General features: G+C 47.4%; 1 protein-coding gene across 1 annotated transcript in view; it reads right to left on the bottom strand.

The window, feature by feature from the left end:
- LOC144608652 (ubiquitin-associated and SH3 domain-containing protein B-like) overlaps positions 1-18835 on the bottom strand; it is a 114513-nt gene that overhangs the window by 26306 nt on the left and 69372 nt on the right. The window contains exons 2-4 of the mRNA XM_078426630.1: positions 9546-9599; positions 1577-1763; positions 492-690 (exon numbers count right to left, since the gene is read on the bottom strand). Coding sequence (XP_078282756.1) covers positions 492-690; positions 1577-1763; positions 9546-9599 — 440 coding nt within the window. The remainder of the gene's footprint in view (positions 1-491; positions 691-1576; positions 1764-9545; positions 9600-18835) is intronic.

Raw genomic sequence — 18835 nt, 5'->3', positions numbered from 1 at the left:
GAATTCTCTGCCTCAGAAGGCAGTGGAGGCCAATTCTCTGGATGCTTTCAAGAGAGAGCTAGATAGAGCTCTTAATGATAGCGGAGTCAGGGGGTATGGGGAGAGGGCAGGAACGGGGTACTGATTGTGGATGATCAACCATGATCACATTGAATGGCGGTGCTGGCTGGAAGGGCTGAATGGCCTACTCATGCACCTATTGCCTATGTTTCGATACCCAGTAGAACCGCACCCCAATTTTGCATCTGAAATCCCTCCATGAGATCTCTTCTGACCCAGGATTCGACAGGTGGACCCGGTTACAGTCCCAGTCACATTATTAATTCCATGGTGTTATACAGAAGTCCTCAATCACCTGGTTAGGGAGACTGTGCCACCCACAGCACGGATCATACAGTTGACCGTGACCCCACCACCCAGCTCCTGACTTCAGCCAACGTCATGACTCTGGCCACGTTATGTTTCACACCATAGTTGACATGATTTCCCACCTGCTTTGCCCGTAGCCTCTGATGCAAAATCTGCAGCAAATTTCTTGATGATCTCTGCGCTCTCTTCCTCCACGAAGAGGCCGATGAAGTTTGACGATGTGTACAGCTCCAGGGACAGAGGAAGGGGGAAGGTCTCCTTCCATCGGCTCACCGTGTTCTGCAAGGTTTCGCACAGACCCTCCACTTTGCCATCCTCGCACTGCAACAGCAACGCGCGCACAGTCAGCGTCTGACGGGCAACGCGAGGCAAGGGACCCGCGATCCCCCAACACACCAAGCCCCACGCTCAAGAACCAAGCCGCAGCCCAGCCACAGGGCACCGCACCACTGAGTATCACACGCTCCACTCCACAACCTTTGGTTTAGTTTCGTTCAGAGATACAGAGCAGAAACAGGCCCTTCGGCCCATCGAGTCCGTGCCGACCAGCGATCCCCGCACACTAACGCTAGCCTACACACACTAGGGACAATTTACATTTATACCGAGCCAATTAACCTCCAAACAGAGCCTCACCACACTGCCGGATCAGGGCTGCATGGCATCCAGGTCTCAAACCCACCGTGCCTCAGTAACTAAAAGATGCAGTAACTCAGCGGGTCAGGCAGCATCTGTGGAGGACATGGATAGGTGACGTTTCACAGAGTGCTGGAATAACTCAGCGGGTCAGACAGCATCTCTGGAGAACATGGATAGGTGACGTTTCACAGAGTGCTGGAGTAACTCAGCGGGTCAGGCAGCATCTCTGGACAAAAGGAATAGGTGAGGTTTCGGGTTGAAACCCTTCTTCAGACTGAGAATCGGGGGAATGGGGCACGGGGGATATAGTGAGATCGAGATGAGTTACTGCAGCTTTTTGTGACCCGCTGAGTTACTCCAGCTTTATCTTCGGTTGAATCCAGCACCGGCAGTTCCTTCCTACACAGGATCCAAGATCATGTTGGTGACCATTGTACCACAGTGTCAGGCCATTCCACACAAGGCTACAGCAGTCATCATCACTGCTGCAGGAGCCAGCCCCAGACCACCCCCAACGATGTCCATGTCCCAGTGCAGACACCAGTGTACACAGACCCCCGACACTCACCATGAAGAACTGGCAAAGGGTGATGTGAGGGAAGATGTTGTGGGCCTTGTTCTTGCCACACAGCTGTCGCGACTGATGCCAGTACTCAAACAGCTTGTTGGCCAGAGGCCCGGTGGGCCGCAGGTACAGGACATATTCACGAGGAAGAGGGTCGTCCAGGAAGGGGTCGTCCACGTGTGAGAACAACCTGAGGTGGCAGAAAGGAAGGGTGGAGGTAAACACCCAGACACAAATGATGGCACCTAGCGATCGCCACACTTACCTCCAGCAGTGCCAGCCCTGATCACACACTAGGCATCCGTACCCTGGCTCTAGGAAGAGTGAACACCAACAGTCCCCTCCCCCCACCCCCCCTCCCCGCCCCCACCTTATGCTGACCAAACCAACTGCTGCTGAAACAGATTAAAACCAACACCAATGGGTCCAGGGAATCTGTTCACCAAAGAGCTGCAAGATAAAATGTCTTGCCTCCCCAAACAGCCATGCAGAGAGCAGGAGCTAATGCAGCCTGCACGGCCGAAGATCCAACAGGAAGCCCACGCAGGACACGGGGAGAACGTACAAACTCCGTACAGACAGCAGTAGGGTTGCCAACTTCCTCGCTCCCAAATACGGGACAGGGTGACGTCACCGCCCCGCGCCCCACGTGACCTCACCCAGCCAGCGGCCACGTGCTCCCCCTCCACCAATGGCGGCCGCCCAAGCCAGGAAGCGGGACAAACTAATTTAGCCCAAAATATGGGATGTCCTGGCTAATACGGGACAGTTGGCGACCCGGGACAACAGCCATACCTCACTGGCTTCCCACTGCTCCACTTCCTAAATAAAGGGGCAACGTTTGCTCTCCTGCTGTCTCCCAGTACATAATCTGTGGCCAGGGTCCCAGTACATAATCTGTGGCCAGGGTCCCAGTACATAATCTGTGGCCAGGGTCCCAGTACATAATCTGTGGCCAGGGTCCCAGTACATAATCTGTGGCCAGGGTCCCAGTACATAATCTGTGGCTAGGGTCCCAGCAGACTCCTCCCTTAATCCAATTACATCCATGGGTATACCTAGACAGGCCCCATGGACAGGATTTATCGCCCTTTACACAGGTCAACACCACCTCCTCCTGTTGAAATGTTCCAGGACATCACCACTGCCTTCCCTGAACTCAACTCCCCATCTTCCATATCCAGGATCTTCATTTTAGAATGTAGAGATACAGTGACACAGTGCGGAGACCGGCCCTGCTGCCCATCGAGTCCGTGCCGACCAGCGACTGCCCCGTACACTAGCACTATCCTACCCACTCGGGACAATGTACAGTTTCACCAAAGCCAATTAACCTACAAACCTGTACGTCTTTACAATGTGAGAGCACCCGGAGAAAACCCACGTGGTCACAGGGAGAACGTACAAACTCCGTACAGACACCACCTGTAATCAGGATTGAACCCAGGTCTCTGGCGCTGTAAGGCAGCAACTCTACCGCCTCGCCACCGTGCAACCATCATTTTAGACCTCATCCATTTCCCCAGGCTCTCCACATGCACACACTCGCATATATATATATACACCTTGATCTGTAAGGGATCTGCTCTCCCCATAGCTACCCAATCACTTTTATGATACATAGGATCTTTCTGGTTTCTCCTTTATCGTACCTGCCAAGAATACCTTAGAGCCTCTTTTTGCTGTCCTAATTTCATCAAATGTGTTCCGACATCCCTTACTTTCCTTAAGTGTAGGCCCACATCCAAATGACCCCAGCTATATTTCTCAAATGGACTACTTGAATTCACATAGTGCTTTTAACATACAAACATTCCTAGAGCATTACAAATTCCCAAATCATTGGAGTAGAATTAGGCCATTCGGCCCATCGAGTCCACTCCACCATTCAATCATAGATCATCTCTGCCTCCTAATCCCATTTTCCTGCTTTCTCCCCATAACCCTTGACACCCGTTCTAATCAAGAGTTTGTCTATCTCTACCTTAAATATATCCACTGACTTGGCCTCCACAGCCCTCTATGCCATGAGTTCCACAGATTAACCACCCTCTGACTAAAGAAGTTCCTCCTCACCTCCTTTCTAAAAGAGCGCCCTATAATTCTGAGGCTGTGACCTCTGGTCCTAGACTCTCCCACCAGTGGAAACATCCTCACCACATCCACTCTATCTCTGCCTTTCATTATCCTGTAAGTTGCAGTAAACTCCAGCGAGTACAGGCCCAGTGCCGATAAACGCTCATCTTATGTTAACCCACTCATTCCTGGAATCATTCATGTAAACCTCCTCTGGACCCTGTCCAGAGCCAGCACATCCTTCCTCAGATATGGAGCCCAAACTTGCTCACAGTAGTCCAAATGCAGCCTGACCAGCGCTTTATTGAGCCTCAGCATTACATCCCTATTTTTGTATTCCAGTCCTTTTGATATAATGTTATTTGAATGAGTGACCAATAGCTAAATCAGTGGGACAGTAGCACACGGCACATTCAAAAAAGATGATGCCAAGACCGAGTAAATGTCCTTTCTGCTGGGAAGACTTGAGTTTGATTCATTCTTAAGCCTGTGCCCGACATTGGCTGTGTTCTAATTCTTTAAATGTTAACGTTGCCTTAAAAAAATCACACCCTTCTTGTTTGTTTTTAAATATCTCCCTCCTTGACCATTATTTCTTCTACTTCACCAGTGGTGACCACTTTTCCAAATTCTACTATCCCGCTTCGTCGTTACCCACGCTAAGTCAATTTTTGATGTTCTCACCCTGTCATATCTTTGGTTCATATGTTCATAAGTTCATTGGAGCAGATTTAGGCCATTTGCCCACTTGACTCTACTCCACCACTCACTCATGGCTGGTCTATCTTTCCATCTCCACCCCATTCTCCTGTCTTCTCCCCACAACCCTTGACACCCTTACTTCTCAAGAACCTGTCAAACTCTACTTTAAAAATACCCATTGACTTGGCCTGCTCGCTATCAGTGGCAATGAGTTCCACAGATTCACCACCCTCTGACCGGAGAACCTTTGGTTTTCCATCTTAGCCTCACCTCCAACTGCTGAGGAACATTTTGTAAATCATTCTCCTTGTAGTTTTATTTTAATTCCATGGTTTTCCCTTTATTTAAGAGCTGGTGGATAAAAATTCCAGAACAATCCGAGCATGCACTCAAGCATTTGTAAGTGATCTTCGCACAAAATCTCTCAGTTGTTACTATGTGTTTCCCCCACTTCACCAGAGGTTCACGATGTTGTTCCCTGGTATACGTTAAATATTGGATGGTTTTAACTTCCACTGGCTTGGGAAAGAGAAACCTGACACAATCCCCAAACTCCATCCCAATTCTATCTGGAGAAAGTGCAAAATGGGGTCGAGATTGGGATTGTCAATGGATTTATCAAATCCTGATCCATGGATTCTATTGAGCCTCTTGTGTCATTTAGGATGAATGACAAAATACCAAAGAACATTTGATTGCCATAAAACCATATATGTGAAACTATCAATGTCACTGGGGGATATGATTTGGGGAAAGTTAATGGATACATTTAAGGCAGAGATAGATAGATTCTTGATTAATGCGGATGTCAGGGGTTATGGGGAGAAGACAGGAGAATGGGGTGAGGAGGGAGAGATAGATCAGCCATGAGTGAATGGCAGAGTGGACTGGATGGGATGGGCCGAATGGCCTAATTCTGTTCCTATTACTTATGAACTTATGATAGGAATCCGGAAACACAAACGAACAATGTGGGGAGGTTGCATGGCCTTCATAGTAACAGCATGCCCAAGTCCTGATCCAAAATCCATCTCTAAAATCAACACAAGAGGAGAATGTTTCGGGGCATAACCTAGAGGCAATTTTGAGATATAAATCCTAAAACAGATGCAGCTCCAAATCACTGATGTATTGTACAAGCTCTTAGCAGAGACCTGCCATCTCCCCATGCAACAAAACACTTCATTTATAAAGGTTGAAGGGGAGTGCTGGTTTTTAACTGCACAGATTCAGATGTTTGTTACTGCATTAAAGTTCACAAGCCACAAGTTTCAACGTCTGTGAGGGCCAGGTAAAACCAGAGATTCAGCACACTGAATGACACCTTCAAGTGTCTGCCACAGCCTCGTCTGTCCAACGTGACCGCGAGCAGCTGAGAGAGAAGGGCAGGGGGAGGGGGAGAAGTCGACACATGGGCTAACTGAACTGGCCACATCTTGCAAGCGGAGACGCAGCTGTCAAGGACAGTGAAGGAATCCCCCCCACTCCGCCCCAGAGTATTACGCCCAGCTCAGCAGAACAGGAAACACTCAGCAACACAGGCAGATCTCACTAATGCCTCTGCACTGCTCTAATCAATAGTGTCAGCAGGGGTCAGAACAGAAACCGTTCACCAGCTATTAAACAACGGCATCAAGTTCTCTGTTTCCCCTCTCCATCCTTCTCACTGTCACTTTTTAATATATATTTTTCCATCTCAGATATCTGTTTGAATTCCTGACCTGGTGGTTTTCCACAGTTCTGCCTGACCAGAGCAAGCGGGAAGAGGAAGCTAAGGTGGGGATTCACGCTCTCATTCATGGTCTGAAGTTACCTTTACCTTTCAAGAACCCTTGCCCACTGTTCAAGCTTTATAGATCTCAATATCATGGGTTTACTGACCATACCTCTCTGCCAAATATCCTCTCAGTATCCCCATTCTGATAAAAACCTATCTACCTCATTGGTGCCACTTGGACTATCTTTGATCGGACTCTACTGGTTTTATCTTGCAGTAAACGTTATTCCCTCCAACCTGTGTCTGTACACTTTAGACAGCTTGATTGTAATCATGTATTGTCTTTCCATTAACTGGTTAGCACGCAACAAAAGCTTTTCATTGTACCTCAGTACATGTGACAATAAACTAAACTGAACTGAAAATTGGAATAAGGGTCTCTGGAGAGATTGCCAAGCATTTACATTTGATCTTTCTGGGGACAGAGGTGGTGTGTAGCCTGTCCCCCTGGTAACCCCGGCTCTGGATGCTGGATGCTGGGTTAGTACTCGGTGGGGGTTGCCGATTTAATGGGGTGACTGTAGGTTCATGACAGCCTGCTTTACTGCAACAGTTTTAACAAAGTAGAACACAGGGTACATCAGCAGCAAACAACAGAAAACCTGACACAGGGAGGTGATAAGACAGGAGACCAGAAACTTGGGATGGGAATTATATATATAACCTGTGTGTGTATATATATATATATATATATATATATATATATATATATATATATATATATATATATATTTATACACGTGTGTGTGTGTGTGTGCGTGTGTGTGTGTGTGCGTGTATGTGTGTGCATGGGTGTGTGTGTGCATGTGTGTATGTGTGTGCGCATGTATGTAAATATATATATATATTCCTGAATATTAGGACGTGTTCAGGCAGCTTTCACATCAGCGAGGGGAAGAGCTGGATTGGACCTCACCACAGTTATAGGCACCAGCCCACAGCATGGTCTGGCCTCTGATCAGCCATGATCATATTGAATGGCGGTGCAGGCTCGAAGGGCCGAATGGCCTACTCCTGCACCTATTTTCTATGTTTCTATGTTATTGTGTGGCCTCGCATTGCATGTGCTGGTGGCCTCTGGTGTGGATTGGAAGGCTTGCCATGCAGACAGACAGGCCTGGGTTCAGCTCCCACTGGCCCGGGAAAGAGAATCCTGGCAGCATCCCAGTACTCTATCCTAATTCTATCTGGAAAAAGTGCAAGTTGGGGTTGGGATTGGGCTGGCCAATGAACTTGTCAAATCTCGATCCACAGATTCGATCAGGCCTCTTGTGTCACTTAGGATGAAAAGCCCGGGATACCACGCCCAGGAGAAACCAACCTCAGGTCGTCTTGTATGGTGAGACGGGCGTTTCAATGAGTGGGAGCCACTGTCCTGAAGCGGGGCGCCCTGGTTTCACACAGTGGCCGCTCCAGGTAGCAAGGACACACAGTTTCCAATCCGCAGTAAATAACAACAACATAACTGGACAAACAAATAAATCACATAGCACACGAGACAAGATGGAATAAGCCTCTCTCTGTTCTAAACTCTCAATATTCCCATTATCCACACAGCAGTGTTGTCGTGTTAGTTTGGAGTGAAGGTGCCATTCACTGCCCTCTGAAGGGGAATCAATGAGATGGACACATCCCTAACAGGAAGCTGACCAAAGACAGACCCAGTATAAGGCACACCCCCATTTTAAACTGCTTTATCTATTTAACTAACACTTATAATTGCCTGCAATGCTCTATTCGTGGTTGCAAGAAAACCCAATGTTTCCGATTTTCAGCAGAGCACTGATCTCTCTCTGATGTACAGATGAAGTTAACTGGACAGCTCAGCGAAGGGGCCTGGACCAAAGAACTGTCAGCTGCTGGATCGTTCAACGAGTGGATTAAAGAAATAAAACCATCATACAGTGATAGGATTATTAATCATTTGGGCCTGGAATGCATTGCCAGGGGTGGTGAAGGAGGCAGATACGATGGTGGCTTTTAGACAGGCATGGAAGTGCAGGGGATAGAGGGATATGGATCAATCACAGGCAAATGGGATTGGTTTGGTTTGGCTTGGCATCATGTTCAGCACAAACATTGTGGGCCAAAGGGTCAGTTCCTGTGCTGTACTGTTTAGGGTTGCCAAGTGTCCCGTGTTAGCCGGGACATCCCATATTTTGGGCTAAATTAGTTTGTCCCGTAGGGAGCGGCCTTGTCCCGTATTAGTAGGGTCGCCAACTTCCTCACTCCCAAATACGGGACAAAGGGTAACATCACCACCCCGCACCCCACGTGACCTTACCCAGCCAGCGCCCACGTGCTCCTGCCCAGGCGGCCGCCATTGATGGAGCGGGAGCACGTGGCCGCTGGCTGGTTGAGGTCACGTGGGGCGCGGGGCGGTGACGTCACCTTTTGTCCCGTATTTGGGAGCGAGGAAGTTGGCAACCCTAGTACTGTTCCGTGTGCCTGGATGCTACAGAGTAGATCCCTTTACTTAACTCTTGTATCCACAGCCTTCCTCATGGAGGGAGTTTCACATTTCCACAACAAACTTTAGGGAAAAAAGTGGTTCCTGATTTAATGTATTTGAGTCATAGTGTGTGGAAACAGCCCCTAACCCAACTAGCCTGTGCCGACCAACATGCCCCATCTACACTGATCCCACCTGCCTGCGTTTGGCCCATATCCCAAAAAACCTACCCAATCCATGTACCCGTCTACATGTTTCTTAATGATCCAGCTTTCATTTCAATTTCACTTCCCATTTTACCTGCCACCTCTCACCCTTTGATCAGATAATCACTCAAACCATGCTGCACTTGGGCTCAATCATTCCTCATGCTGCTTTTCCTAGGGTGGTGAACAGACACAGAGTGCCACCAATCATGGTTGCCAACTGTCCCGTATTAGCCGGGACATCCCGTATTTTGGGCTAAATAGGTTTGTCCCGTACGGGACCGCCCATGTCCCGTATTAGGCCCGCAGGCCGCTGTCGGCCGGGACAATGGAGGCTAACAGAGTGTGTTCACCTAAGGGAGGTTGCGTAGCAACCCGCCTCCTGGCCCGGGCGGCCGCCATTTGTGGAGCGGGAGCACGTAGCCGCTGGCCGGATGAGGTCACGTGGGGCGCGGGGCAGTGACGTCACCTTGTCCCGTATTTGGGAGTGAGATAGTTGGCAACCCTACCACCAAGCCTCCTGTGGCAAAGACAACACTGGGGGTTTATGGGCCCTCAGTCAGGAACACCAATGAACTGCACGGAGATTCACAGCAATGCATCTCGTTCACATTAATCCAGGCTGCCAGCAGAGGTCAAGTGCCAATCGTCCCCTCGATACATTTGTCACGTACACAAAGGTGATGGACACTATGTGGGCGCTGACTGCAAGAGAAAATAGTTCAGTTGTAGATTTGTAGATATGAAGCTGATACCAACCAATCACATGCTGCCTGGACACTCTTCCCTCCAGTCGATGCTAACGCCTTTAGTCTGGAAGAAAAAGATGAAAGAGAGTTGTTAACACACTGGGTTTCAGACAGGACCGTTCCATTCTCAGTTACTGGCACCTTGCGTCCTTGTGCAGTCCACCTAGGAAGATGCAAATCTCTGACAACAATCCTCCAACACTCTGGCTGCAGCACTGTGACCTGCAGAAAGCAGATGGACACACACATACTCGCACAAAGAAAAGAGTGCTGGATCATCAGTCCTGTTATGCATACAATAAAAATGGCACAAAAGGCTGGGGTAACTCAGTGGGACAGGCAGCATCTCTGGAGAGAAGTCAAGTCAAGTCAAGTCAATTTTATTTGTATAGCACATTTAAAAACAACCCACGTTGACCAAAGTGCTGTACATCTGATTAGGTACTAAGGAAAAAAAATGAAACATACAGTAGCACGCAAACAGTTCACAGCGCCTCCTCAATGAGCCTCAAACGCTAGGGAGTAGTTCTGATGGGGAGAGGGATGCTGTTCCACAGTCTAGGAGCTGCAACCGCAAAAGCGCGGTCACCCCTGAGCTTAAGCCTAGGAATGGGTGACGTTTCAGGTCGAGATCCTCAACCGGAACGTTACCCATTCCTTCTCTCCAGAGATGCTGCCTGTCCCGCTGAGTTACCCCAGCTTTTTGTGTCTATCTTCGGTGTAAACGGGCATCTGCAGTTCCTTCCTACACATTTCGTATGCATACAGTAAATATGGGACTGTCAATCTGATTGATCTGATCTGATTGATCCCAGAAAATCACTTCCATCCATTTCACCGCTGTGATTGAGCAATATTCCAACAGCTGCACTACAAGCTGTCGGTCGTGCTGGCGACTTTAAGCATCGACCGTATTAAGATTTCAGGTCTGACAGAATGCATGGCAGAAATGCTGAACATACTTTGAGTAACTCCACGCAAAAGGAACTCATCTGTGAGGAAGGTCGCCAACTTCCTCACTCCCAAATAAGGGACGAAGGGTGACCTCACCCAGCCAGCGGCCACGCGCTCCCGCTCCACCAATGGCGGCCACCTGGGCGAGAGCACATGACCGCTGGCTGGGTGAGGTCACGTGGGGCGCGGGGTGGTGACGTCACCCTTTGTCCCTTATTTGGGAGTGAGGAAGTTGGCAACCCTATTAATATGGGACAAGGGTGATCCCGTTCGGGACAAACTAATTTAGCCCAAAATACGGGATGTCCCAGCTAATACGGGCCAGTTGGCAACCCTAGCTAAGACAGAGCAGATGAGGAATTTCTTCTACCAGAAGGTCACTTCCGGGAATGCGAGAGTTTCCTCGACAGGACCTATTGTGAGGCTGTCACGCCAAGGGTCCAGGTCGAGCGAAGGTGGGAAACTGTTTCCGGGGGGAGTGGACGTGGACTACAGGAGACCCCAGTGGCTGTGCCTATTGCAAATAGGTATACCCTCTTGGGAACTGTCGGGGCAGAAGACGTTTCCAGTCCGAGTGGCGGACCTGTTGGCAAGGATACACGACAGGGGAGACCGAAGTCTGGAAGAGCCGTAGTGGTCGGTGACTCCATAGTCCGAGGGACGGATAGAAGATTCTGTGGCAGCAGGAGGGACTTGAGGATGGTCTGTTGCCTCCCTGGTGCCAGGGTTCAACACATCACAGACCGGCTTCAGAAAATCCTAGCGAGGGAAGGCGATCAACCTGAAGTCGTTGTGCACGTGGGCACGAATGACGTCGGGCGGAAGAGGAAGGAGGTGCTACAGCGGGAGTTTAGAGAGTTGGGAAAAACGCTGAGAAGTAGGACGTCGAAGGTAGTTATCTCTGGACTGCTACCGGTACCTCGTGCTGGTGAGGCCAGGAACAGAGAGATAGAGGGTATGAATTTATGGCTGAGGGACTGGTGCAGAGAGCAGGGATTTAGATTTCTGGACCACTGGGATCTCTTCTGGGCTAGGGGTGACTTGTACAAAAGGGACGGGTTGCATCTTAACAGCTGGGGGACAAACATTCTGGCAGGCAGGTTTGCTAGTGTGACACCTGTGGCTTTAAACTAAGTAGTGGGGGGGAGGGGTTAACAAATTGTGAATATGAAGATGAGGTAAAAGGGAACACAGGAGATATTGCAAAAGACTCTCGGAAGAATGGGAACAGAAGTTCTAGAGCGGAAAAGAAATTAAGGGCAGGGCCAATTGTGAACGATGTGAGAGGGGAGGTAAATACAGAAGTTAAAGTGTTGTACTTAAATGCGCGTAGTATAAAAAATAAAGTGGATGAGCTTGAGGCTCAGTTAGTCATGGGCAAGTATGATGTTGTAGGGATCACTGAGACATGGCTACAAGAGGACCAGGGCTGGGAACTGAATATTCAGGGGTACACAACGTATAGAAAAGACAGACAGGTGGGCAGAGGGGGTGGGGTTGCTCTGATGGTAAGGAATGATATTCATTCCCTTGCAAGGGGTGACATAGAATCAGGAGATGTTGAATCAGTATGGATAGAAATGAGAAATTGTAAGGGTAAAAAGACCCTAATGGGAGTTATCTATAGGCCCCCAAACAGTAGCCTCGACTTAGGGTGCAAGTTAAATCAGGAGATAAAATTGGCGTGTCAAAAATGTAATGCTACGGTGGTTATGGGAGATTTCAACATGCAGGTAGACTGGGAAAATCAGGTTGGAAATGGACCCCAGGAAAGAGAGTTTGTAGAGTGCCTTCGAGATGGATTCTTAGAACAGCTTGTACTGGAGCCTACCAGGGAGAAGGCAATTCTGGATTTAGTGTTGTGTAATGATCCTGATCTGATAAGGGGACTAGAGGTAAAAGAGCCATTAGGAGGCAGTGATCACAACATGATAAGCTTTACTCTGCAAATGGAAAGGCAGAAGGGAAAATCGGAAGTGTCGGTATTACAGTATAGCAAAGGGGATTACAGAGGCATGAGGCGGGAGCTGGCCAAAATTGATTGGAAGGAGGCCCTAGCAGGGAAGACGGTAGAACAGCAATGGCAGGTATTCCTGGGAATAATGCAGAGGTTGCAGGATCAATTTATTCCAAAGAGGTGGAAAGACTCTAAGGGGAGTAAGAGACACCTGTGGCTGACAAGGGAAGTCAGGGACAGCATAAAAATTAAGGAGAGGAAGTATAACATAGCAAAGAAGAGTGGGAAGACAGAGGATTGGGACTCTTTTAAAGAGCAACAAAAGTTAACTAAAAAGGCAATACGAGGAGAAAAGATGAGGTACGAGGGTAAACTAGCCAATAATATAAAGGAGGATAGCAAAAGTTTTTTTAGGTACGTGAAGAGGAAAAAAATAGTCAAGGCAAATGTGGGTCCCTTGAAGACAGAAGCAGGGGAATTTATTATGGGGAACAAAGAAATGGCAGACGAGTTAAACCGTTACTTTGGATCTGTCTTCACTGAGGAAGATACACACAATCTCCCAAATGTTCTAGGGGCTGGAGAACCTAGGGTGATGGAGGAACTGAAGGAAATCCACATTAGGCAGGAAATGGTTTTGGGTAGACTGATGGGACTGAAGGCTGATAAATCCCCAGGGCCTGATGGTCTGCATCCCAGAGTACTTAAGGAGGTGGCTCTAGAAATAGTGGAAGCATTGGAGATCATTTTTCAATGTTCTATAGATTCAGGATCAGTTCCTGTGGATTGGAGAATAGCAAATGTTATCCCACTTTTTAAGAAAGGAGGGAGAGAGAAAACGGGTAATTATAGACCAGTTAGTCTGACATCAGTGGTGGGGAAAATGCTGGAGTCAATTATAAAAGACGAAATTGCTGAGCATTTGGATAGCAGTAACGGGATCGTTCCGAGTCAGCATGGATTTACGAAGGGGAAATCATGCTTGACAAATCTACTGGAATTTTTTGAGGATGTAACTAGGAAAATTGACAAGGGAGAGTCAGTGGATGTGGTGTACCTCGACTTTCAGAAAGCCTTCGACAAGGTCCCACATAGGAGATTAGTGGGCAAAATTAGGGCACATGGTATTGGGGGTAGGGTACTGACATGGATAGAAAATTGGTTAACAGACAGAAAGCAAAGAGTGGGGATAAATGGGTCCCTTTCGGAATGGCAGGCAGTGACCAGTGGGGTACCGCAAGGTTCGGTGCTGGGACCCCAGCTATTTACGATATACATTAATGACTTAGACGAAGGGATTAAAAGTACCATTAGCAAATTTGCAGATGATACTAAGTTGGGGGGTAGTGTGAATTGTGAGGAAGATGCAATAAGGCTGCAGGGTGACCTGGACAGGTTGTGTGAGTGGGCGGATACATGGCAGATGCAGTTTAATGTAGATAAGTGTGAGGTTATTCACTTTGGAAGTAAGAATAGAAAGGCAGATTATTATCTGAATGGTGTCAAGTTAGGAGGAGGGGGAGTTCAACGAGATCTGGGTGTCCTAGTGCATCAGTCAATGAAAGGAAGCATGCAGGTTCAGCAGGCAGTGAAGAAAGCCAATGGAATGTTGGCCTTCGTAACAAGAGGAGTTGAGTATAGGAGCAAAGAGGTCCTTCTACAGTTGTACCGGGCCCTGGTGAGACCGCACCTGGAGTACTGTGTGCAGTTTTGGTCTCCAAATTTGAGGAAGGATATTCTTGCTATGGAGGGCGTGCAGCGTAGGTTCACTAGATTAATTCCCGGAATGGCGGGACTGTCGTATGTTGAAAGGCTGGAGCGATTGGGCTTGTATACACTGGAATTTAGAAGGATGAGGGGGGATCTTATTGAAACATATAAGATAATTAGGGGATTGGACACATTAGAGGCAGATAACATGTTCCCAATGTTGGGGGAGTCCAGAACAAGGGGCCACAGTTTGAGAATAAGGGGTAGGCCATTTAGAACGGAGATGAGGAAGAACTTTTTCAGTCAGAGGGTGGTGAAGGTGTGGAATTCTCTGCCTCAGAAGGCAGTGGAGGCCAGTTCGTTGGATGCTTTCAAGAGAGAGCTGGATAGAGCTCTTAAGGATAGCGGAGTGAGGGGGTATGGGGAGAAGGCAGGAACGGGGTACTGATTGATAGTGATCAGCCATGATCGCATTGAATGGCGGTGCTGGCTCGAAGGGCTGAATGGCCTACTCCTGCACCTATTGTCTATTGTCTATTGTCACAACTCTGGAATCCCCAACACCAGACTGCTTTGGAGGTGGAGTCTTTGCAGACGTTCAAGGCTGAGACCTGCCAGATATCATCTTGATATTTAAGAGTCATTTAGGCCGGCAATGAACATGGACCATGTGCAGACACAAGTGACCAGTTACTTTTTTCTTTCCCCTCACCCGACAATCAAACTGAAGGAGGGTCTCGACCCGAAATGTCACTTATCCATGTTCTCCAGAGGCGCTGCCTGACACGCACACTTACTCCAGCACTTGGTCTTTTTTTTGGAGGGTTGGTTTAATTTGGTATCACAGCCAGCACAGGTATCGTGGGCCGAAGGTCCTGTTCCTAAGCTGTATTGTTGCATGCTCCTTGTTATACTTAAACTGCAAGTGTGCAAATGGGATTGAAGAGAGAGTGGGGAAAAGTGAGACCAAGGTGGGATCAGCCATTAATCTATTAAATGGCAGATAATGTTCGAAGGTCTGAATGGACTGGTGTTTATATCTTCTTTTTGCTTATGTGACTGGCTAAAGAAATTGTCCTTAAATCACACGTTGGAGAATAAGGTACAATTGACTTTTTGCCTTTCCCCTCACCTTCACTCTTCTCCAAGACTGAAGATTAAAGTGCGCGTTTTTCACCTTGGCCACAGTCATCTCAGCTTTACTTAGTGTCTAGTGAACTCTGGGTGAAATCTGGAATTCTAAAATATATTTCTAGGTTTAAAATAATACTCTTCACTTGGATAGGAAATGGTGGTTTATCAGGCAGGAAGCTGTGGTGTTAGAGAGGTATTGACAAAAAAGGTTTGATTGGGATTTTTGGCAGCAATTACCAAACAGAATCTAACAGGGCGCAACGGCAGAGCTCCTGCCTCACAGCCCCAGAGACCCGGGTTCGATCCTGGCTACGAGTGCTGTCTGTGCGGAGTTTGTATGTTCTCCCTGTGACCATGTGGGTTTCCCCTGGGTGCTCTGGTTTCTTCCCACACTCCAAAGACGTACAAGTTTGTAGGTTAATTGGCTTCAGTAAGTTGTAAAATTGTTCCTAGTGTACGTAGGATAGTGTTAGTGTACAGGGTGATCGCTGGTCGGCACGGACTCGGTGGGCTGAAGGGCCTGTTTCCACACTGTTTCTCTAAAGTCTAAAAAAATAAAAGATGGAATGCCGATTGTAGCTGTGATCCTGAAGGATGATCACATCCTCCAAACACACGTGGAGGGCAGCCACACACCCCCTCAATCCTCCTCTGCTGTTCAATCAATTCAAACGGGACTACCTTCACTAGGGTTGCCAACTGTCCCGGATTAGCCGGGACACCCCGTATTTTGGGCTAAATTAGTTTGTCCCGTATGGGACCGCCCTTGTCCCGTATTAGTAGGGTTGCCAACTTCCTCACTCCCAAATAAGGGACAAAGGGTGACGTCACCGCCCCGCGCCCCACGTGACCTCACCCGGCTATCGGCCACGTGCTCCCGCTCTACCAATGGCGGCCGCCCGGGCCGGGCAGTGACGTCACCCTTTGTCCCATATTTGGGAGCGAGGAAGTTGGCAACCCTAACCCTCACTAATGTCTAAAGGATTCTGTCAGTAATTTATAGAATTTAATACTCGTGTCTTGTCTCTCTTTCCTGTCTTATAATATAAAATAATTAGCTAGTTGTCACCATTAATAACTGTTTCATGCAGCATTATTGAGCAATAGTTCTAAATATTCCTCTAAAGAGAGAAAGACAGAAACAAGTGTGTAGGAAAGAACTGCAGATGCCGGTTTACACCGAAGGTAGACACAGAATGCTGGAGTAACTCAGCGGGACTGGCAGCGTCTCTGGAGAGAAGGAATGGGCCACGTTTCGGGTTGAGCCTGTCCCGTTGAGTTACTCCAGTATTTTGTGTCTAAAGACAGAAACAAGCCTGTTACAAACAACAGAAATAGGTCATGAAATGTTTTAGGCACAGTGTGCAAAAGACAGATCAGATAAGACCTGCATATTTCCCAAATATGGGTTGGAAATTGAGGTGTATAATCTACCCAGGTATCCATGTGCAGGATTAGGTATAATAATAGCATTAAGAATAAGTGATATTATTCAAAGAATTTTCAGTATTTCTGAGCTTTATTTGATTGTAGAAGAAACAAAATGCTGAGTTTACAGTCTCTTTGTGATCCACCGATATAAAATGGACAGCTTTGCAAGACAGGGTCACCAGTAATGGACTGCAATCTCCTTCACATTGTCTGAATATTTCTCCAGCCTACTAATGATGATATTAGTGTGGCCTATCCTCATTTATTATTACCCAGCTCATAACCTGCCCATTAACTCCACATCAGCCAGGGTGATGCATTGATCCAGCTCAGGAGGATGTTAAGAGGACTTTGCAGGAGGCAGAGGCTTTTTGCAATACAGGGGGCAGGAGGCACCAGAAGTGCTTTCAAAAGTTGTAGCAAGGAACTGCAGATGCTGGATTACACTCAAGATAGGCACAATATGTTGGAGTAATTCAGCGGGACAGGAAGCATCTGTGAATACAAGGAATGAGTGACATTCCAGGTGAAGACCCTTCTTCAGTCTTACACACGCACACATACATATACACACATGCATACACACATACATACACATACATATATACACATACATACACACGTATATATACACATACGTGTACACACACATACATATACATCTATCTCCTTGCCTTCAGTTTATTCCCAATTGCGAACCACCCTCAGCTTTCAAGATAAAGCCAGTGAGTACATAAGAGTCGACCAAACAGTGCAGATGAGGTGAGAACTTGCATTCCTCAAGGTTGGGTACATGTGTAACAACCCAGTCGGCCTAATGATGCGTGGTTTTTAAATTCCATGTTGTTTGTAATTGTTTGAATGTGTTGGTGGAATGCAGTGTTGGGAGGAATGTGAACTCATGTGTCTGGGTCACTCGTCCAGGTCTCCAGTGGAGTTTATTTCAGGATGTTGCTTACAGGGGCTGTCAGCCAGGGAAAGGCCAGCGTCTGGTACAACAGGTAACGTCACTGCCTCTCTGCTCCAGCAGCTTGGGTCTGATGCTTTGTGTCATAAGATCATATGTAACAGGAGCAGAATTAGGCCAGGCATCTACTACGCCGTTCAATCATGGCTGATCTATCTCTCCCTCTTTCTCCCATAGCCCCTGACACCCGTACTAATCAAGAATCTATCTATCTCTACTTTAAAAAATATCCACTGACTTGGCCTCCACAGCCTTCTGTGACAAAGAATTCCACTGATTCACCACCCTCTGACTAAAGAAATTCCTTCTCATCTCCTTTCTAAAGGAACGTCCTTTAATTCTGAGGCTGTGACCTCTAGTCCTAGACTCTCCCACTCTTGGAAACATCCTCTCCACATCCATTCTATCTGGCCTTTCACTGTGGAACCAGCATGTTCCACATGACCGTGGCAGTTTCTCCCGGCTGCTCTGGTTTCCTTTCACGTTGGTTGCTGATTGGTAGTTTAATTGCCTGCTGTAAAAATACCCCGAGTGTAAGTGGTTAGTGGGATAATCAGGGTGCAATCAATGGGCATTTGTGGAAATGAGAGAGAATTGGAATAAGGTTTAATTTTATTATTGTCATGTATACAGTGAAAAGCGTTGTTTTGCATTTTATCTAATCTATAAAACTACACACAAATACAATCAAGCCACACTCATGTACAATGATGTAGAGTGAAGGAGAACATACAGAGTGCAGAATATAGATTGCTCTGAGAGCTGGCATAGATTCGATGGGCCGAATGTCCTCCTTTTATACAGTGAGAAACATGAAAACAGCAGAAAAAACATCTTCAAGTGTGAGGGCTTGGCAGTAAGAAGGACCGGATGCAGATAGTAAAATATATATTTATAAAGTAGGGACAGCTTGGAAAAAAAGATTCAAATGGAATTTCTTTCATCAGAAGCTTCGATGATGAATTTGTTACCACAAGCAATGACTGCAACAAACTGTGGCGAAGCAGTTATGAACTAATTAAAGAAGAAAGGAAAACTTAGATTGGGCGAGATAGCAGTAGGAAAATAGCAAAGGGTGAGTCATTCACCGTTGAGAGGTACGAGCAAGATCTAGGAGTTAGTGGTCAGAAACAGACTGTACAACCAC

The sequence above is a fragment of the Rhinoraja longicauda genome, chromosome 32, assembly GCF_053455715.1.
Source record: "Rhinoraja longicauda isolate Sanriku21f chromosome 32, sRhiLon1.1, whole genome shotgun sequence".
Taxonomy (NCBI): domain Eukaryota; kingdom Metazoa; phylum Chordata; class Chondrichthyes; order Rajiformes; family Arhynchobatidae; genus Rhinoraja; species Rhinoraja longicauda.
The sequence above is the reverse complement of the archived record's forward strand: the minus strand, read 5'-3'. Positions and strand labels throughout refer to the sequence as shown.